Source organism: Panulirus ornatus, chromosome 33 (assembly GCF_036320965.1).
Source record: "Panulirus ornatus isolate Po-2019 chromosome 33, ASM3632096v1, whole genome shotgun sequence".
Taxonomy (NCBI): domain Eukaryota; kingdom Metazoa; phylum Arthropoda; class Malacostraca; order Decapoda; family Palinuridae; genus Panulirus; species Panulirus ornatus.
In genome coordinates this window covers 23,794,341-23,817,022 of record NC_092256.1, presented here as the reverse complement: position 1 = coordinate 23,817,022, position 22,682 = coordinate 23,794,341, and the positions used below count along the sequence as shown (strand labels likewise).

The 22,682-nt window shown below is 46.1% G+C and overlaps 1 protein-coding gene across 5 annotated transcripts; it reads left to right on the top strand.

Annotated features, from left to right (window-relative positions):
• The first annotated feature begins 8,138 nt into the window (after window positions 1-8,138).
• Window positions 8,139-22,179, top strand: LOC139759631 (uncharacterized). 5 transcript variants are annotated; one of them, XM_071681997.1, is made up of 5 exons: window positions 8,139-8,340; window positions 11,270-12,061; window positions 15,885-16,015; window positions 16,349-16,452; window positions 17,642-22,179. In XM_071681997.1, exons 2-5 carry the CDS (start codon window positions 11,415-11,417, stop codon window positions 17,774-17,776), a joined length of 1,017 nt encoding a protein of 338 aa, XP_071538098.1. In that variant the 5' UTR covers window positions 8,139-8,340; window positions 11,270-11,414; the 3' UTR covers window positions 17,777-22,179. The 5 variants fall into 5 exon arrangements, with proteins under 5 accessions (XP_071538098.1, XP_071538097.1, XP_071538094.1 ...); XM_071681996.1 differs by having other exon boundaries at window positions 15,849-16,015; window positions 17,645-22,179; XM_071681993.1 differs by having other exon boundaries at window positions 15,849-16,015.
• The last annotated feature ends 503 nt before the right edge of the window (window positions 22,180-22,682 follow it).

The following is a 22,682-nucleotide window of genomic DNA, read 5'->3' as shown; positions in this document are numbered from 1 at the left end:
CACCGTACTCAAGGGTCGTTATGTTGTAGTGAGGTTCGTACCTGTACGTCAAAGGCAAAGAAAATGACCCGTACGCTGATTGGATGAGAATTATTTTCACGATGATCGCTTGAGACTCGCACAGTCGTTACCCACATGCCGTGTTTACACCCACATACCAGATTCTCTTCCTTGACCAGACCCATCCTGACCTACCCACGTATGTCAGTTTATAGTAGCCACTGTACGCTCTATGCTTGCCGCCACCTACCCCGTGCTATTGTACCCTTCACTCGTTATCACAGAACCACGTTTATCTGCACTTAAACAAACAAAACATATTGGAGGATAAATTTGTTCCGTAATTTTTTTTTTTTCTCCAGTAAGTCGTCCGTCTCGTGTTGCGTCGTCAGCTGCTGAGTGGCAGACCACCTGCAGGTCAGGCCAGCGGCGGACCACCTGCAGGTCAGGCCAGCGGCGGACCACCTGCAGGTCAGGCCAGTGGCAGACCACCTGCAGGTCAGGCCAGCGGCGGACCACCTGCAGGTCAGGCCAGCGGCATACCACCTGCAGGTCAGGCCAGTGGCAGACCACCTGCAGGTTAGGCCAGTGGCCGACTACCTGCAGGTCAGGCCAGTGGCAGACCACCTGCAGGTCAGGCCAGTGGCCGACTACCTGCAGGTCAGGCCAGTGGCAGACCACCTGCAGGTCAGGCCAGTGGCAGACCACCTGCAGGTTAGGCTAGTGGCCGACTACCTGCAGGTCAGGCCAGTGGCAGACCACCTGCAGGTCAGGCCAGTGGCAGACCACCTGCAGGTCAGGCCAGCGGCGGACCACCTGCAGGTCAGGCCAGCGGCATACCACCTGCAGGTCAGGCCAGTGGCAGACCACCTGCAGGTTAGGCCAGTGGCCGACTACCTGCAGGTCAGGCCAGTGGCAGACCACCTGCAGGTTAGGCTGGTGGCCGACTACCTGCAGGTCAGGCCAGTGGCAGACCACCTGCAGGTCAGGCCAGTGGCAGACCACCTGCAGGTCAGGCCAGTGACAGACCACCTGCAGGTCAGGCCAGTGGCCGACTACCTGCAGGTCAGGCCAGTGGCAGCCCACCTGCAGGTCAGGCCAGTGGCAGACCACCTGCAGGTCAGGCCAGTGGCCGACTACCTGCAGGTCAGGCCAGTGGCAGACCACCTGCAGGTCAGGCCAGTAGCAGCCCACCTGCAGGTCAGGCCAGTGGCAGACCACCTGCAGGTCAGGCCAGTGTCAGACCACCTGCAGGTCAGGCTAGTGGCCGACTACCTGCAGGTGAAGTTAATGGTTAAAATGGGAGAAATATGACCTGAAAAATGTTGATAAGGTCTTATGTTCGTCTGCCACATAATGTCACCCCCACCCTTATCTAAGCCTCTCATCTTCCTCGTACAGTTAAAGATCATACCGATAGTTCTCTCGTCAGGTGGTGATGAACAACCTCATCTGCCATGTGAGCTGCAGGCCATTGGCCAGGAGGACCTCTCTAACCTCCACGACCAGGTGGGTGGCACAGTGTGGCCAACACACTTTAGAACAACTTGGATTTTTAGAGACACTTTGCGAGTGGCAATAACTCACATTGTCGACCTCACATTTGTATTTATTTACATAAAGAAGTTCTTCGATCTCATCCTATATTTCACATATAAAGTTTCTGATCTCAAATGGTATATCATTACCGAACAGCTGCGCCCCATTAAACAAGGCTCCGACCTCGCTCTACACATACGCGCCACATTTCATCCTCAACTGACATCTTATTTAAAAATTGCCGGTCGAGGGGCAGCGGGTTGTAGCAGACACATGATCCATGCCAGCAGGATGTTGGCCGGCGGTAAAAAACGTCCCTTCCCCCCACCCACCCACCCAAAGCCTGGTCGTTCTGTGGTTGATGGTGGTGAAGACGCGTCACATCCATCCACCTGCTCCACCGAGAGACACCCGTCCTTACCAGAGTATACATATGTAACTTTACGCTTCCAAAACTTCCTCCATAATTTGTGGATCACCTCACCAATTTTTCTTTGATTTTCTTTGTTTTTTCAATCCAAGTTTTGTATAAGAATTTCCCTACCACGCACTGTAATTTACCTACAATATTATCCCTGGGATAGAGGAGAATACTTGCCTCGTATTCCCTGCGTGTCGTAGGTCTGTGGGGCCTGGATGTTGATAGGGAGCTGTGGGTTCGGTGCATCACACATGACAGCTAGACACTGAGTGTGAACGAATGTGGCGTTTTTGTCTGTTTTCCTTGCGCTACCTCGCTGAAGCAGGGGGTGGCGATGCTGTTTCCTGTGGGGCGGGGTAGAGCCAGGAATGGATGTATATGCGTATGGACATGTATGTATATGCGTGTGTTTGGGCGTTTAGGTATATTCATGTGTATATGGGTGGACGGGCCCACTTCGTCGGTTTCTTGGCGCTACCTCGCTAACACGGGAAATGGCGAATAGTTTGAAAAAAAAAAAAAAAAATATATATATATATATATATATATATATATATATATATATATATATATATATATATATATATATATTATTCCTCGTAATATGTTTCTTTTGATATCTTGTATAGTTTTCTTAGCATAAGTTTTATTGTGTGTTGCACATTGTAAAGTTGACTGGTTACTGTAAAAGTCTCTTCTCCTTGTATTACTATCATCATTATTATCATCTTAGATTTTTGTTAGTGTTTCTTCCTCCATCGTCGTGTTTGCTTTATCCTTTATTTTTACGTCTGTACATACATAGATTTCATTCTAAATAATTTTTTAAATCTTTGTCGTCTTTCACTACTGTCTTCTTCTTGTTTGCTGTTGTTCATATTCATTTTTGTATCGGATAAGACTAACGCTGGGCCACATCTTCACCTCCACCAGTTGTATGTCAGTCTGGTCTCCTCTGTCATATGTCTCCATTACGTTACACGGCCCCACCCACTAACCTGGAGACCAACGCTGATTGGCTGATGGCCGGAGAGATGCGCTGATTGGTTGGCTTGTCGGAGAGAGACATGCACCTGTTGCTACTGACGTCACTGTTCCCTCGCTGACGTCATTGTTCTCTCGGCCACCCAAGGCGCTCCCTTTGTTGTCATTTTTTCCTCGCGACCGCATGATCCAGGACCCTGCTTATATTTACTGTGTGCAGCTGTAGAGGCGATGGCAGACGGAGGCTGGGAGCTCCTGAAACTGGATGCCGTAGAATATTTAAGGAGATAGATAGATAGATAGATAGATAGATAGAGAGAGAGAGAGAGAGAGAGAGAGAGAGAGAGAGAGAGAGAGAGAGAGAGAGAGAGAGAAATCTCGCCGTGATTGCATCGTTTTGTCTCTTGTGTACGATATAATGGCCATGTAATTAGCACTAAGCACACGTCTAATCCAAAACACGTGTACCAAAGGGACATGACCTTGGTCCGTCCTTTGCTCTTGGAGCCGCGGACCACTGCCACCCTCCCTGACCCGGCCATGATGAGGGGGTGCTGGACCAGCTATGATGAGGGGGTGCTGGACCAGCTATGATGAGGGGGACACTGGACTAGCCATGATGAAGGGGGCACTGGACCAGCCATGATGAGGGGGTGGGTGCTGGACCAGCCATGGTGAGGGGGTGGGTGGTGGACCGATTATCATGAGGGAGATAGTGGGCTGTTATGATGAGGGAGGTATTGGACCAGCCATGATGAGGGGGTGGGTGGTGGACCGAATATTATGAGGGAGATAGTGGGCTGTTATGATGAGGGAGGTATTGGACCAGCCATGATAAGAAGCGAATCCGACCGACGTCTCTTGCTATAGTAGGAATGCTGGACTTGCTGCTGGTAGGAATTTTTTTTGCAAACGCGATACGTTGTGATCGCTGAGGAGTTACAACCTCAGGTGGAAAGAGGTTTAGACCCAGTTGTGAAGGAGGGAGCTGGACCAGTGACGGGACGGGTCCTTGGGCTACACTATCCTCTGGGATAAGGAACCAGCGTAGTGATGCCCCTGCTCCAGCTGTATAATGATGTCCCTAGACCAGCTATTTAGTGATGTCCCTGGTCCAGCTATACACAGGCTTCATGGATCGCTTGAGACCACAGCTGGTGCTGGACCAGCCATAAAGACGGGGATGTGGGACCATTAGCAGAGGGTGAGTCTCGGTACAGCAGAGGAGTTGTTATATTGGACCGGGTGTAAGGCGCGCGTCCCGATGGTCAGATACAAAGAGAAGACCTTGTATGTACCAGCTGTAAAACAAAGTGTCTTGTACCAGCTGTAAAACAAAGTGTCTTGTACCAGCTGTAAAGAGAGGAAACTGAGCATCGGGTCAGAGTTCAGATTTCGTGGACAGATATGTAAATGAGGCGTCTGAACTGGCCAGGACAATAAACGACCGTGGCCTGTGTGCCAGCCAGCCAGCTCTCCCTCCCTACCCTCAGGGAGGGCTCCTCGTGTCTCCAGCACTCCTCCTACAGGACCTCCCTCGTCGTCAGAAGTCTCCGTAGCGCACCACACGACCACGAGGCACCCTCCTGGGGCTGGCCTGGGGTCGTCCTCGCCGGCTATGCTGGAAAGTGGTGGTGGTGCTGCAGCTGCTTCCTCCCCTCCTCTCCTGATCCCAACTTGTTGACTTTGTGTGTGTGTGTGTGTGTGTGTGTGTGTGTGTGTGTGTGTGTGTGTGTGTGTGTGTGTCCAGGGACGACCACTCCCGCCACGACCACTGGTGTGGAGACCCAGACGGGTGCAACAACCTCTGTGGCAGGGGCCAGGAGCCAGGGGCGGCCACACGCCCTCGGGTCTTCACTGTGTGACGTCCAGCATACATCTCCTTACATGCATCGTCAGCCGTGTATACGAGGCCTCTCGATTCCTATTCTGTTCAGCACGTCGTCTTTTACAATGATCAAGACATCCTTATGACCTGGCTGTTGACATACGTTGTGTATGTATGTTTCGAAGGAGTTACACTTTACACACACACACACACACACACACACACACACACACACACACACACACACACACACACATACACACATTCAATATGAAGTACCTTTAGAAAAAAGGTATTAGGCAGTACTCCAATTTGACTCTGTGGTGGATGAGGAAACAAAAGGGGTTATCAGGGGAAGCACAGGGATCTAAAGACGAAACAGTCGAGACGACTATGTTGAGCTGATGGTGTCACTTGAGGGTGTAGACTAGGGAGGAGGAGTGTTACAACAAGCGCATCATCATCAACCACTGCTGCGGGAGGCTCTGTGTACTCTACTACGAAGTCAAAACGTGTGTAGTAGCATGGGACGCGGAGAGAGGAGGGAGTATGAAGTAGAGGGAGGCATGGTTCAGTATGAAGTAGAGGGAGGCATGGTTCAGTATGAAGTAGAGGGAGGCATGGTTCAGTATGAAGTAGAGAGAGGCATGGTTCAGTATGAAGTAGAGGGAGGCATGGTTCAGTATGAAGTAGAGGGAGGCATGGTTCAGTATGAAGTAGAGAGAGGCATGGTTCAGCATGAAGTAGAGGGAGGCATGGTTCATTATGAAGTAGAGAGAGGCATGGTTCAGCATGAGGTGGAGAGATGATTAATGCCGACATCGTACAAGGCTATGATGATGTATTCGATGTTATGTAAAGTACCAATACGTAATTACCCTACACACAGAGCGTCCGTGATGACCCCACGTGAAGACAGGCAGGACAGAGGGAGGTGTTGTACCAACCTTGTGCTTCCTCACTGACCACGATGATGATGATGATGATGATGATGATGATGATAAGTTGGACGGAGCTGTTGCTCGGGATACCAGGGTACTCTAGAGACCAGAGAACGTGCCAGAGAACTTGGTACCTGCCTGGTAAGACAAGTATGAGGAGGGTCTGCTGTTAGTGGCCATATGGGACCTACCCTGTGGCCATGTGGCACCTAACTAGTGGTCGTGTGGGATCTAACTAGTGGTCACGTGGGACCAAACTGGTGGTCATGTGGAACCTAACTGGTGGTCACGTGGGACCTGCTACATAAGAACGAAGTGAGAGCAGTTACCAGTCAAATTCAAACGTGTCTAAGAGAGTAATGTCAAAGTCAGACCAGCACCAGTGTAATGTTCCCTCACCAGATGTAAATAAGCTACGTTATCTGGCATAACCAAGAACATAACTGGTGTGACAAGATCACAACTGACCCTTGAAGAATGAGAAAAACCTCGAAGACTAGTTGAAGATTATATTCACACAGTAGGTAGGTTCATTCATCCCACCTCCTCCACACACGTACTTGGAAAGCTTAGAATTTCGTTCAGTATCACTTTGTGAGACTTAGTTATTCATACTAGAAGCTCACATTTTTCTGGTGATATTAAGACAGGAATGAAGGGCATCAGTTTCCTCTAGTATGACACGTTTCCTCAGCAGTGTGGGTACAATTCCAGTGTCTCTGTCAGCTTCTGGTTACCCTGTGAGTTACGACCAGAGAGGTTATGAAGGAGGACAGGTCCCACCGTCGTCCTCTAAGTCTTCACGTTCGAAATAGTGAAGATGGACGATTAGTGAGAGGTTCCTGATGCTTGAGAAATCTGGTGTGGAAGACCTTACGCCTGACCAGTCACAGCGGTCACCCGTTGTTGACCTGACCTGACCTGTTCATCCATAGGAAATATTTCATTTAACTCATATGGTTCGGTCATTGTTGTAGATGCCCTACGTACTGGTATAGATGACCGACATACCGGTGTAGATGACCGACATACTGGTGTAGATGACCGACATACTGGTGTAGATGACCTGCATCTTCAGGAGTCGAGTGAGACCACGTCCTCGTGTTCGGTGGCATCGAATGATATATATATATATATATATATATATATATATATATATATATATATATATATATATATATATATATATATATCATTCGGTGTTACCGGACTCTGCCTGCCTATATTCATACCATGAGTGAGAAACATCCTTCGGTAAGCCGTGTTATCATCACTGGATGGGGAGGAGTGCTACAGTCTCGTGCAGGCGTTTTTCGTTCAAAAAAAGAAAAAAAATCCTGCTCCTGCGTGGAGTGCAACTCAAGGGTAGGCCGTTTTGATAGCTTTTTCTTTCCCAACAACTCGAAGCTTTGGAACTCTGTGCCTTCTCATGTCTTTTCCAATAACTATGACCTGGCACATTACAAGACAGGTCTTTCACTGCCCCTAAAGTTCGTAAATAATTTCCCCTGTCTCTTTTTTCCTTTCATGATCCTCACTATATTTCATGAAAGCCCGGCCTTGATGTGGACTTCTGTCCGCGACTGGAGCCTTCAACATTAAAAGACATATATAGTAATGATAATACAAAGGAATACACACAGCAGCAGTCTGCTGGGTCTGCAGGAGGATGTTTGGTTTACAGTTTTCTGTGAAGACACGTAAAGCGAAATCAAAGTCATGATATTGCGAAAGAAATCACATTAATTTAGTAGCGTCATTACAGTATGTACTGTGCTCACTACAGAACCTGCTGCTCTTACCCAAGTGGCCAGTGTACTAACTCCTGTGTCGACTCTGCTGACCAGTCGGTGTACTGTCACTTGTGATTGTAGACCAGTCCACATGAGCGAGTCATGTGTCGTGACGATATGATCCTACATACATCCGTGTCAGTAGGCGGCGAAGTGACATTGCTCCTGCCGTAATTCCAATGTGAAATCCCTGCTGGTGTGTTTATATGTGAGAGATGACGGTCAAGTTATGATGGAGATTTCCTCAGAGCTTCCAGGATATTGTACATCTGTAGATTATACTAGCAAAATCCCGTCCGTCGGTGAAGACGATTCACTGGTACTTGAGAGGTTTTGGCTTAATTCACAAGTATTGTGCCTTGATTATGAGGTCGTAAACAGGCGAAAGTCGTGGTAAGTGTTGGTGCAGCTGTAGTATATAGTCTCTGGTCAGCGGTTACATCTTGAAGAGCTTAATCTCTTCTTGGAGCAGATGGTTGTCAGACGTCACTATGTTGCTCGTCCGGAAGACTATTGTTATTGTGAGTGTCCCGAGGGGTGATAGTGAGGCTAGAGGAGGAGGCGGGAGTTTGTCGGTCATATAGGAGAGGCAGGAGTCCGGCGAAGTAGGGAGGGTGACAGTAAGTGTGGTGCGGGTGGGCATGACAGTGAGAGCTGGCACCAGTGTGGGGCAGCGTGACGGCTGGAGGTGGCACTGGTGGCCGGGTAGTGTCACCAGTGTGGCAGCAGCGGTGGGCTGTGTGGCAGTGACGAGCGGCTCCCGGGGTGCTGCCCCACCACACCACGTCCTCACTCACGCTCCTGCCCCGCCCCCTGACCCGGGCCAGAACCTGTGTGGGTAGCAGCTAGCCTCAGGAGTGCCTCTATAGGGACAGTAGCGTAGCGGTGTTGGGCTCGTCTTGTGGCGTGACCCAGGTAGTGTTGTGGTGCTGGACCATTGCTGCAGCTTGGCCCAGACCGGTCCACTGTGCCGGCTGAGGCAGCCTGTCCTTCTCCGTGTGTGTGTGTGTGTGTGATACCGCAATTGTCGACCCGTCAGCCGCACTCTGTACCGACGGTGTTTGGTGTTGTGGCGAGGCACCAACGCCCTAGACCTGCTGGCGAATGGTTAGTTATAACCTGCAGGTACCAACACTGTCAGGGTCATGGTATAAAGTGTAGTGTCGAGCGGGACATGAAGTCTCCCATCTGTGTCCTTCATAGCTCCCGGAATCGCCAGGACTTTGTGATAAATTTGAACACTTCATAATGAACCTTGACATTCAGTGCGTCACCCTGGTGAGCACTTGGTGGCGCCCAGGACTGTGGACCAGTGCTTGTGTGTATGTGTCGTCGTGAGGATGGTGAGCGACTGGTGACGGAGTTCCCCTCGGCAACACCTTGCAGTCCCAGCAGTGGCCTGACCAGCCAGCCTGGAGGCCAGGGAACGGGACCTCCGTCATGCCGCTGGCACCAGCTTGGAAACATTAACTTCAGAGTGACTTGTACTTACAGGCAGCTGTACCGCCGGCCACCAGTCTCTCTTTGTTTCGCCTGTGTCTCCTCCAGTCTCAGTGGACACAGTAGTGTCGCCTGTGTCTCCTCCAGTCTCTGTAAACACAGTAGTGTCGCCTGTGTCTCCTCCAGTCTCTGTAAACACAGTAGTGTCGCCTGTGTCTCCTCCAGTCTCAGTGGACACAGTAGTGTCGCCTGTGTCTCCTCCAGTCTCTGTAGACACAGTAGTGTCGCCTGTGTCTCCTCCAGTCTCTGTAGACACAGTAGTGTCGCCTGTGTCTCCTGCAGTCTCTGTAGACACAGTAGTGTCGCCTGTGTCTCCTGCAGTCTCTGTAGACACAGTAGCGTCGCTGTTGCTATCCATTTGATGAAGATATACCAAAGACTGTTGTATTGCCCCTCACACTACACACACTCCCCTCCTTGACCCAGGTTCTGATAGCCTCCAAAAAGAAAACCTACAATGTATACACTGAAATGATACATCGAACGTCTGTATACATGTATGATAGTTATATGTAACATTCTCTCTCTCTCTCTCTCTCTCTCTCTCTCTCTCTCTCTCTCTCTCTCTCTCTCTCTCTCTCTCTCTCTCTCTCTCTCTCTCTCTCTCTCTCTCACACACACACACACAGGGTAAGTTTATCATTTATAAGTTTGGTTGTTACAGGACTTGACACATTCCGTGGTAGGTGTAGTGAGGCTGGATGGTAGTGAACAGAAAAGTATGGTTGACAAGCGAGCTCAGCCCCACGCCATACTACACAATCTTCTCCCACACTGCCCGAGGCTACACACACACACACACACACACACACACACACACACACACACACACACACACACACACACACACACACACACTGAAGCCTTTGCCGCGCTGCCCCACACTACACACTGAAGCAGGTAGTGTGGATAAGAAGGCAGGAGGGTGCAGGCTGTGGAGTTGGTCCGTGTGGTGTGGTTCAGGGGGTTAGGATGGTGTGGCTGAGGGGGCCGGGTGATGTGGCTGAGGCTGGGGGTGAGGGGCGGGTGGTGTGGCTGGGGGTGCCGCCCGGTAGTAGGTCTCCCACTGAGTCATGTGTCACCACTGCAACAGGTGCGCCCAGGCTGAGTGTGGCTGGTGGTGGTGGTGACAGTGATAGTGGTGGAGATTGTGGTAACTATGGTGGTGGTTTTGAAGCTCTGGTGGTGGTGATGATGGTTGTCGTAGCGACGGTGATGATCACGGTAGTGGTGGAGGATGGTGGTGGTGAGGCTCTGCTGGTGGTCAGTTGTGGTTGTAGTGGTGGTGACGATAGTGGTTGTTGTAATAGTGGTGACGATGGTGGTTGTGGTACGAGGGAATACCAAAAGTCTCGCCGGTGGATGACTAGGTTACCTCCTACATGGCAGTAATTAAATCCTAGATTTCCAGTGTATATAGGAAGAGACACGTCAGTAAACCAGAAGCCCCCACCCCACTCCCCTCACACCACTCGGAAATAGCTAAGAAGAATCGTCACGTGTTAGAGAGAGAGAGAGAGAGAGAGAGAGAGAGAGAGAGAGAGAGAGAGAGAGAGAGAGAGAGAGAGAGAGAGAGAGAGAGAGTACACTGGTATGGAAGTATTAATAGGAAAGTTTAAATGAACAGCCTCGTACAGATCTGATGACAACACCAGATGCTCGATGGCAGGAGCATTCTAAAGTAGCCGACGTACGTACGTACGTACGTACATGTTATGCTGTCATATTGGCGTACTGACTGGTGTCACAGGGGTGCCCAAGGATATAACTAGGATCCCACTCTTTTTCATACGGAATAAAGACACCACGGGAAACATGAACACACACATCCCCTCAGACCACCACCATCAGCCACACCTCCGTCCCCCACACTCACCACCACCACTATCACCTATACCACCATTGTTATCTTCACCACCATTAATAGTATTATCATTATTGTCACCAACATCACCTGTACATGCAGCACCACCACCACCATAACATTGCTCTGCGTTGGAGTAGCGGGCAGGGCAGGCGGCTCATAGCCAACCTTCGTGTTCATCCTTACTCCTGGAGCAATGAATGAGGTACCTGGCGTAAGCTGGGATATAAATGTTAGTATTCCTGCGTGTTCTTGGTCGGGGCTTGTCATCTTCCTGGTCACCTGGTAAACACCCCTGGTATACGGGTGTCTGGTAACAGCGTCGGTCATGTAATTCTCTATCACATACTTGGGGCGAGGCTCAGGAAAGCTCAAGTTGTGTTTTCTCTCTCCGGACAGGTGTCACGGCATGACAACGAATGACAGACACAGTAAAGGAACGCTGAAGATGAATGGATGTAGAGCGTGAGCGGCAGGCTTGCTGGCAGGCACAGTGCCAGGCCTGTAGAGTCCCAGGGTCATAACTTGAGTGACAGGTGACACTATGGGAAAAAAGTGTACCACTCAGTTCAGTGGTAACAGTAGCAGGGGCGGCCACGCCTCCCTCCACAGCAGGAGCAAGGTGTCGCAGCAGCCGCAGCAGCCGTGCAAGAAGCGTCGTGGAGAGGCAGCCAACGGCACACAGAGGCCAGCTAGTATGGCTGCCACCAAGACGCTGACCATGTTGACTCCGGTGGAGGCGCTGGAGGCTGGCGGCGAGATGCTCAGGCTGGCTCCCGCTGACGTCAAGCAGGAGGACGACGCCGAGCTTCAGCTCTTCTCCAACCACCTCGCCAACGCTAAGAACATGAATTGTTCTTCTCCAACATCCTCCTCCTCCTCCTCGGCAATAATCACCTCCAACAGTAGTCATAATGTTATCGCCAACAGCCACAACTCACCCTCAGCCACGTGCTACAGCTCCGTGTATACTTCGTCCTCCACATCCTGCTCCCCTCCACCAGCCGCGCCATCACAACCCTCCCCCACCATCTCCTCCATCTTTGCATCCTCCCCAACAGTGTCCTCGTCTCCTCCGTGCCCGTCCTCCTCCACGACCGCCTCGACCTTCTCCAGCAGCGACTCCGTCACGCAGCTGGGAGAGAAGCACCGGTGCCACGCCAACGCCCGGGAGAGAGACAGGACCCACAGGTCAGTGGTCACCTTCCTACGTCCCTCACACACTCATGGTCTGTCTCCACACACACCTTCCCTCACTCACCTTCATCATCCGTCTCCACACACACCTTCCCTCACTCACCTTCATCATCCGTCTCCACACACACCTTCCCTAACTCACCTTCATCATCCGTCTCCACACACACCTTCCCTCACTCACCTCCATCATCCGTCTCCACACACACCTTCCCTCACTCACCTTCATCATCCGTCTCCACACACACCTTCCCTCACTCACCTTCACCATCCGTCATAACACACACACACACCTTCCCTCACTCACCTTCTTGTATTCAACTAGCCTCTCAGTTACCGGGTTGTCCTGGCTGGGGAGGAAGGGAGGTATTTGTTGATCTAGGTTTCCCTGTCAGATGTTGGAAAGGGGTGGGATGGGGGGGTTATTTACCCGTTTAACATTATGATTATTTTCTGTGCCGTAATTACCATTTGCTTCGGGTATTTCATCCTGTGTGGCGCTGGTCAGTGGTTGTTGATATATATGGTGCGAATGTTGCCCGGAGCGACGGAGGAAACTTGCTCTCACCACCTGAGATGTGAGTTATGGGTACAAGACGGCTGTTTACTCGTGTGATGCCTGGGAGGTGGGAGAAGCGGCTCCGTACCCTCCTCCCGCTACACCGTCCACTCCCGCCTTACTGATCACAAGGGCGACCCTAGTGTAGCCAGCGTCCTACCGACCCTGAGGTGTAATGTGATACAATTGATGTGATTTTGATATGATTTTGAAAGATTATGTGTAGATATTCATCAGCTGTTGTTCTTATAACCGTATATAATGTCATTATGTACATTTTTTAATTAATAGCTCAGAGCGTGTAATTTAAACTATTATTATTATTATTATTATTGATAGCACCATCTTCAGAACATTCACTCCCCAGTTTCCCCTTTACGAGGGTATCAAATGACCATAACAGTGCTAAATTTAAAGATAACAAACTGTTAAGTTTTTACATGAAATCCCGCAGCTCCGTCTTGTTCTCCAGCGCAGTGGGTGTCAGTTGGTAAAGGTTATGAAGCCAGAATGCGAGCCACCCACTCCATCCTAGTGTGTTATGACTAGGTTGGAAAGTCTCCCGTTCGTCCGTACCTCAGTGTATGTATGACCGGTACAGATGATCATTAAAAGAATATTTGATGAAAGTTGTGACGTTTGAACAACGGGGTTTAACATCTTCTCCGCCAGGTGGACACCCTACTTGCTTCCCTATTTTCCAATTTCTTCTAATCTCTTAGATCCTTCCATTCATCCGATTTCCAAGCATTCTTAACCACTGACATATAACATGAACAAAAAGCCTCATACCAGCTTCATACGCCCTTTACAACCAACTCTCAGGAAAAAAGTAAACATTTAACGGTTACTGAAGGTCGTGGAGCTGGAAGCTTCGCTAAATTAGTATACCATAATAATGTTCCAATTGCAAAGTTTTGCTGCATTATTTGCTTAATGTTATCGGTATTTATTTTTTCTGTGTAGTATAATAAGTGGTCAGCTGGAAATTGTTGATGCTGGCGAAACTGAAACTTTTAGTTTTAGGTTAGTTTTATGTCTTTAGTATCTTCCTACTACAAGCCTCCAGGCTGTTTTCCTCAGGAGGAGCGAGGATACACCTTGCCAGTAGTCCTGCAGCATCGGTGACATGGCTGTGCTTTTGGCTAAGGTAGCTTGTATGTGTGTCCACGTCATAAACTTTCATACTGGATTGCCCGAAAGTTGTAACTGTGACAACGATACGAAATAAAGATACTGAATTGTCAATGGGAAATGAGACAATCCATGCGAGTCAGGCTACGAGGCTTATTTCTTGTCGTGTTAAACTGATGTTCTGTACAAATAAATCAAAGTCCTCTGTGAGCATTCTTATAGTTATTTTTACACACGATTGTTTGACAAGTAGTTTTTGAATTTTTTTTTTTATTTTGGTTTTGACTTTAATATCACTGATGCAAAGGAAGTGTAAAATAAGCTTTGTACTGGAATTTTGGTTGTTTATCGTATGTCAGGTTTGTAATGTTAGTTCGCTTCCGCAAGGTTCCCTTCGAAGAGCCGCAAAACTGCGCCTGGTGTTCCTCGAACTATTTTGATTTTTACCCCACCATCGCCTCCCCTTACAACGCATCATAAATGCCAAATTTCACCAGCAATGGAAGCCGTTGTGGGTCCTAAAGTACAACATCCCTGAAGTCTGTTGAAATGCTTGTAACGGAAAGTTTGAACGGTAACATTCATGAAATCTAATCCTTACCCCGACACTTCCATGAGTTCTTACATGATGATGATGCAGGCTTCATACCACAAACATGAGGTAAAATATAGTTTGTTCAGTTTAGAGTAAACCGCCAAATCTAACCTAATTTGACTGGACTAGATTAGTTTAGGGGAAGTTATCATATTTTGTATGAAACGCTTTATTTAGCTCCACATTTTTCCTCATCTTCACAACTTTCTCCTCTCTGTGGAGGTTCAAGAGTACAAGATGGTGGTCGGACTAGTGTGATTACTGGATGTGGAACATCCCACCAATATCTCATTTCCCTCATCATATCATTTTTCCTGAGGAGAAATTATTAACTAAAAGTGACGCAGTTAAGATCGTTACCAGCACTTCCAGTAATCATAGTTGTTAGTAGTTATAACTATGAACCTAAACAAAATTGAATTAGGGCGTGGTTGTGCGTGGTAAGGTTGTTACTATAGTGGATATGTTGGTTGTAACGTAAAAGGGAATTCAAGTAGCAACAGACCATTGGGTGATTTCCAGACTATTTGATAGTGAAAGATATCAGAAACACAGATTAGTGTGGTAAATGTTATGAATAATTCAGAGATAATATAACCTGCGAACTCTCATCGTGACCAAGAAGGCGCAAATAATGTTCGTCATGGACCTGAAGTGAAATATTTGTCAAGTCTATCCTTATACGTATCCATAGTTCCGCTTTCAACCACTCACACTGGTGAATCATTCCATACAATTAAGAATCCGACAGAAGGTATTCGCGGTAAAACATTTGTCCACAAGTGACTCCAGCTTCAATTAGAGTATGATTTTATTTTTATGTTGGAGGCTCCAGCCACGGACAAAAGTCCACATTAAGGCCGGTCCTTAATTGAAGTAAAGAGAAAATTATGAAGCGGAAAAAGAGAAGACAAGGGAAAGTATTAACGAATTTTTTAGGACATGAAAGACATGTCATAGTTATTGGGAAAGACGTGTGAAGGTAGAGTTCCAAATCTTTGACGTGTAGGGAAAGAAGCAGGTATCAAAACGGCCCACTCATGAGTTGCCGATGGCCACAAGGAAATTAACCGCTCTGTCATCTTAGTAATGAAACATACAGTGAACATAGTATGTGTCTTGTGCAAAAGTATTGAAAAGAGTTAATGGAAGTAAATCATACAATTAGGATTTTCAGGCTGCTCATATTTTGAGTCGATTATCGAGTCTAGTCCTTAAACGATGCATAGAAATTAAGAGAAAGATTATGATATTTTTTCCTTTATGCCATTCTTCTAGTTCTTATTAGTGAATATGTATCGGCAGCTCAGTAATAAAGTTGACAACGTCAGCACAAAGTCTACTCAGCCAGTAGAGGCAGATCTGATGCTACACGGCTGCTAGGTAAGGACGATCCTCACTCTCGTCCTAGGAAAAAAATATAAACGCGTTTAGACTGCCCACCTCCCGCTGGGTGCTGCTCCAGCTGTTGTTACTCCTTTTTCACCCCCGATCAGAAGTCCCAAACTGAACTTGGCGTCGTCCCCCCTCAGCGTGAACAGCGCCTTTAGCACCCTGAGAACTCTCATCCCCACCGAGCCGGCCGACCGCAAGCTCTCCAAGATAGAGACCCTCCGCCTGGCGTCGTCATACATCAGTCATCTCGGCACACAGCTCCTGGCAGGTATGATGCTACATCTGTATAATGTTTATGGTATAGAGTTACTTCCTTATAGTTTTAAGATATTAAAATGGTGTAATTTAAGAGATAATTTGTTCGTAGAGATGTACTGTATTCTTTTGTATATTGATTAATGTCAAGAAGTAAATGTGAACCAAAATTTCGGTAAAGTTGCCTGGCAACGAAGCTTGTATTCAGCACCAGTTAAACGTATCTAATGGTAACAAATGTTGACGCTCCCGGTTCTCAAGGTGTGCATGCTGGATGCTCTGACTTAAGTCCTCTTCACTCTCACTGGTTAAGCCAGCTCATAGACAGTGGTTTGTCCGTCCACAGGCCCTGTGGAGCAGCCTTGCCTCCGACACTCCCAGTACAGCTACACGGGCTCAGGGGAGCGACGCCCCGTCTGTACCTTCTGCCTCGCCTCCCTCAAGAAGCAGGTAGGACTGAGACTATCTTAGCCCATGTTCCTAGAACTATTACATACAGTAATGACTTACTCGTAATCCTACGGCTGTGTTGGTTCACGTCCCAGTTCCAACAGCTGTATTGATATAATTTCTGTGGCATGTTTTGGTTCATTCATGTGTACAGGTTTTCTTCCTGCTGCTTTCTTGTTGTGACTGGTGTTGTCTGTGAAAGCTGTACTGCCTCACTTTCCTCGATCTACTAATCCACTTTCGTTCAAGTTCCTACCATGACATGACTTATTTCAGCTGCATGGTAGTAAATGTCTAGAACTTCATTAGTTTTTTAAGTTCCTGTAGATTAATGGAAGTCTGTGGTCAGTGTTTTGCTAGAGGCGCAGTGCATCAGACATGAGAGTAAAAGTAAAGTAACAGCCCTTGGTAGGTTGACTGGCCTATCTGTGAGGACAGTGTACCGGGACACAGACACCTCTGGGTTAACACGAGCAACCAAAGGAAGGATGAACAGCTTGGTGAGCTGTGCACACTCGAGGTAGTTAGTTACTTTCCCAGTTCCATATCGTGGTAGTTATATCTACCTGTGGTGGTTATACCCTCTGCTACAATGGGTTGTAGGAAGCTGCTGCTACTGTGGGTTATAGGAATTAATTTCTACAGTGGGCTGTAGGGATCTTTGAATTCCAGTAACTTATGTTAGATTGAAGGACACGTCGTGATAACCACTGATAAGTATGTTTTAGTTCACGTTTTATATCAGATAATTTCCTGGTAGGTGGGAGCATCATGGTCACGTCCTCCTTGTAGGTCCATCATCACCAGGCCAGTCCACCCTCCCTGCCTTACGTTCTCTCCCTCATCCTAGTCATTACCTGATTCCTTCGGACCTCATTTTCTTTAACCTGTGACTAACAACATCTTGGCTGTTCCAGTTACTCCTCACTCTAGGCCTCTGGGAACCTTCCATCATCTTTTAACGACGTTTCTCCTTCATGGCTGATTTTCTGTCATTAATTATGATTTTTTCTACATCTTTTAAGTTCTTTTCATCTCGTCCTCGAAGTACTGGTCTTCCTCTAGCCTTCCTATCCGTCTTCAGTGTCACCCTATGATGCTTTAAGGTGGTGTTCAGATCCCAGATACACTGGGCATCTTTTCGTCAAAGTCTCCCACCACAGCCACTGACCGATGTCTCTCCCGGCAGCAGAAGGCGAGCAGCTCGGTCAGCAGTGACGGTGTGCTGGCCAACATGAGCGCCATGCCCCCCGACCTCACCTCCTACATGAAGTCCTCACCTCTCGATGACCCAACATTCCAGGTCTGCTCCTTCCTCTTCTGACCTCCTGGCATGGATTACACGCTCGTATCTTCCCAGTGGTGGATAGCAACCTGGGACAGGAGTCCACGTATCAGACGAAGAAGACTTGAGGAGCGGGTTTAGTATATGCATGCGGGCGAGACCCAGAGAAAGCGACAGGGAAGGGCGCTGGAAGCTGGTCATGTTACATGGCTGGAAATACGCTTTGATGGAGCTGTAGCCTTTAACAAGGACACAAGGACGTGGCAAACTGAATCTTTCCTGTGTCCTCACACATGTGAGTCTTACTGTGTCGTGGAACTTCTGTGGTGTAGCAGTGAGTGGTGGGTGAGTCTTGTAGTAAGATAAGGTAAAGAGTAACAGGTTCTGCGGAGCTGTGAGGAAAAGCGACTGATACGAAGCAAACAAGCCAGAGAGCAGTAGGTTGTGTGACGGGACAATTACCGTCTATTCAAAAGACATAACATAAATGTGATTTGTTATAAACAATGTTGGTGATGCAACAGCTGACTCGGTCACTGGTGAGGCAGAGTCCAGCTGCTGTGTGAGAAATTGTCTTTATGTTGTTACTCATAACTTGGCAGAACAGAGTGAAAGTGGCCAGAACTGTGTTAACCGGGAACGGTTCACATGTCAGGTAGTAACAAGTGTGGACATTTATCAGACAGCGGCCACCGTGGTCGTACACTGACGACTTCCTTCACCTGGACATGTCGTATGAGTGATCATCAGAGAAATCTTATATTCACAATAAAAATGAACTTTTGGATTATTTTAAGAACGAAGGTCTTGTACTCAGTAAAATAACCTTGGTAGAAAGTGATTGCCATCTTGTAGAAAAAAAAAAAAAAAAAAACAGGTTGTATACTGACGGTGGTTATAAGCTGTTTCTGTAGTATGTTGCACGTCTGAAAATCGTATATAACTTCAATGAAATTTTGACGGATGATTTTTTTCCGTGATGCAGCAGACTAATTCTGGCCGCCACTATATTTGTCATAACCTTGTTTCCTCATATGGCAGTAACATACAACCCCTTAGCACGTCAGCTGTTGATAATGAAGTCAACTGATTATGTTGACAGTACTGACTCGACAAATATGTAGGAACATTACATATTTTCTCTCTATGCTATGTAGATGTGCTCAGGATCTCTCGTTTGTTGACCTAACAAGATTGAGTGCAAGTAAATATTTACCAGTACATAACAGTTGTATATACCAGTATATACATACCAGTTGTATATATACCAGTACATACATACTTGTAATATCGTATAGTATTCATAATTACTCCAGGACCAATTTCTTTGAAAGAATCCTGGTAGTAGATCCTGTAAAGATCTCTACAGTCCAAGGGTACTCTACCTCGTACAGGCGGAGTCCGGTAACACTATGAGTGTATATATATATATATATATATATATATATATATATATATATATATATATATATATACATATATTATATATTTTTTTCATACTATTCGCCATTTCCCGCGTTAGCAAGGTAGCGTTAAGAACAGAGGACTGGACTTTTGAGGGGGCATCCTCACCTGGCCCCCTTCTCTGTTCCTTCTTTTGGAAAAAAAAAAAAATATACATAGGTGACTTTATCATTTCTTGGTGATACTCGTTGCAACCGCATCTCGGTGTCAAGCGAAGTGTCTGATCTCTGCGAAGTAAGTGACTTGCCATAATGTGTCTGATAGCTTAAGCCGGTGCGAAATAAACTACAATCAGTCTCGTTACATGATTAATGAGGACTTACCTATGTATGCTATAAACTATATGTATCTTTTTAGATTAGGCAACATGGACAAACTAGAGAGATTAGATGATAATGATTATAACAGGTTGGAGGCACTTTATATATGTAGTTTCAACTCGCCACATTAACTTAACGTTCTTTGATATTTTCACCTTAGATCATTTGAATCTGCACGACGTTTTCTCATTTAATATACTTTTCAAAGTGATAAGGTAGACATAAAGAAAGGAGATTATGATGAAAATAATGCGGGAGGGTGGTAGTACGTGCCGTGGACCCCGCATAACGCCTTCGTCCATCCAACAAGCAAGCCATTCGAGCTTTCCAAGGTATCATCGTAACACAAAAACCACCAGCAAAGTCCCAGGGTAGAAATAGAAAAAAAAAAAAAATGTACAGCAAAGCGGTGAACTACATAGTATCTAAAGTCCTCGTTGAACCCATAAATTTTTTTTTTTCTCCTTTGGCCAAAAAAGAAAGACTTGCTGGATAGCTTACATGTCATCCGCATGCTCACTTGCTTCATGGTCATTCACTTCGGAGGTCAAAAATTTCGCTTGATAATGGAAACATTCTCTCTCTCTCTCTCTCTCTCTCTCTCTCTCTCTCTCTCTCTCTCTCTCTCTCTGCATATATGTGTTTGTGTGAGCATAAGGGTACAGTGGAGTGAAAAGTCACCTTTTGGGGAGGCTGCTTCTTCGGGAATAGTCTCGTTAAGAGTCCACGATTCCTTGGTATTAGACGTAGCGTAGCCTTGAGCTGTAGAAGCTCTTGAAAAGAGGTCCTGATATATATTTATATATATATATATATATATATATATATATATATATATATATATATATATATATATATAGGTGTTGGACTCCACTTGTAACGAAATAATTGTGTAAAGTGAAACAACGGCTCCAGCTGTAGGATTCGACAAATGTGTGTGACTGGTATGGATCCATGTCTTTAAGACGGCCAGTTCTCTGATACTATCACCAGTGACCAACTTTCTTTAATTTGTCATAGATTTTCTGCTCTGCTGTTATTATGCTGCGTTCTAACACATTTGTCAATTTTGTGAGTTAAGGTAAACCAAAGACTTCTTTGTGAGCAATATTTTCAAAATGTTATGTAATATCATTAAGCATCTCTCTGGAATGTGTTGCAGAGCAAAACAGTGATTCACGAATCACAGTAAACATTACAGTATTTTCAGATCAGTAGGAAACTACTGTAAGTCTTTTGTGCCATATTTCCCCATATCCACATGATATTATAATATTTTGGTCAGGAATAATGTGTATTAATAAGTCAGTCAATCTACACAAAACAACCCTCCAGAATTAAATCCCTTACTTAAATCTCAAAGAATGACGAGTTACAAATGCTCAGGGAATGACCACGAACCATGGGCTGCATCTGGGTCTGACGAACACCTCATAGATTTGTTTACAAACAGTAGGGGATAGAGCCTACTGGTCTCAGTGGAGGTGCTCGTTAATTAATTCCAGTGGACGTTCATACACGTAAAGGGAAAAACTGAGCCTTTCGCTCATATTTTGTACTTAAGTCAATTTTTCTCAGGCGCGGACTGATTGGCCCACTTAAGCCCAATATTAAGATGATGCACGTTCAAATCACGTTAGCGTTCGAGTAATTTTGTGTCGCTGACAAAACATTCTTGTACTTAACATAAAGTCATCTAAATGTTGCGTTTCAAGATTGATAGGGAACTGTTGTTTGGCAGGTCAAATTGGGTGCTAACTTGAAAATTCTTTCGGTAAAGTAATGGGTACATTAAACGAATAAACACCACCGCTGATATTACACGCCTTACTGAAGGTAGCAGGGTCTCCAGCCAACGATTTTGTAATAACTGTCAGGACAATGATACAACAAGCAATTGTATTTTCTAGTTTTAACGAGATATACGTAGCAAGTACAAGACTAGCTAAGATGAACTACAGTTGCATGACCAAGCCAATACGATTCCTAGATCTAACTCGAGTAGTAGTACAGTTATGTGAATAAACAGCCGAAGATGAAATATTGTGGGTGTCTACCAAACATACAAATGTAACTATTTTGTTAATAGCTATAAGTAGTGGCATTGTGGCAGGCTAGTGACATTTAGTTTGAACATCCCAACAAACCAACCACTATACATAAGCCTATTCATTTCGTTTATCCCCAAAGGCAACCTCAGTAACGACATTTCTGTCCTGGTCAGCCTGTGCTCAGTGCTACCAGTCCGCCTGTTAAGTTTTCTCTAAACTTATTACATAAGCTTCTTGAATCTCTAAATTACTTGCTTCCATATTGCCAGATACAATGCATTGTGTGTGTTCTCGTAGCCATCCCTGGCCTTAAAATGTTTAGTTATCAGAAAATATACACGATTCAGTTCAGCATGGAATTACACCTTAAATGGTTGGTATTCATGAAAACAATTGTTTTGAAAGTAAAACAAAATGTGTGAAGCAGTTAATTACAAATAAGTTTTTGGACCTGTTTGGGCTACGAGTACTCAAAAAGTGAGGCATTGTCGTGTAGTAGATATTCTACAGTGTGGTGTTCTCGGCAGCATTCTCAGTCAAAACTAACAGTTGCAGTAAGTTATTTTACTAACTTTATTCCGATGTGTACAATAAAAATTCTGTAATATGAGTGTTTCATTTTCTTACTGAGATTTATGATCAGATGGACATTGGTACTGAGAGCACGGTTCCAAAACATGAAATATTGAGGCAACTCTCAAGGCTAGTTGCTCTCTAAGTAGTAGGACAAAAAAGAACATAGGTAGCTTTTCTGAGGGTAGCTCTAGAAAAAAAAAAAATGACCATTTGAGAAAAAAAAGGTATATTTTAGGAGAAAATGGTAATACTTTTATATTTTAGCTGAAACGGCACGGGCAGCTGAGGCCCTAATAAAGGCCATCCCATTATCGCTATATATATATATATATATATATATATATATATATATATATATATATATATATATATACTGTTTGGTATCTGAATTCAACTAAGTTTTAAGGAAGCATTCTGTTAGAAAGGCTTATGTATCGTCCCCAGGGATTATGTCATTGTACTCGACCAGTCGTACTCAAAGGTTAAGTCAGTATGCTGAAGACTGATTGTCATGGTACTCATCATACTCTGTGC

Bases quoted from the DNA above. Each gene is read 5' to 3' on its own strand.
- LOC139759631 (XM_071681993.1), top strand. From the start codon at position 11,415: ATGGGAAAAAAGTGTACCACTCAGTTCAGTGGTAACAGTAGCAGGGGC. The intron at 16,016-16,348 runs GTATGATGCTAC...GTCCGTCCACAG, and splicing joins CGGCACACAGCTCCTGGCAG to GCCCTGTGGAGCAGCCTTGC. The intron at 16,453-17,641 runs GTAGGACTGAGA...CTCTCCCGGCAG, and splicing joins TCGCCTCCCTCAAGAAGCAG to CAGAAGGCGAGCAGCTCGGT.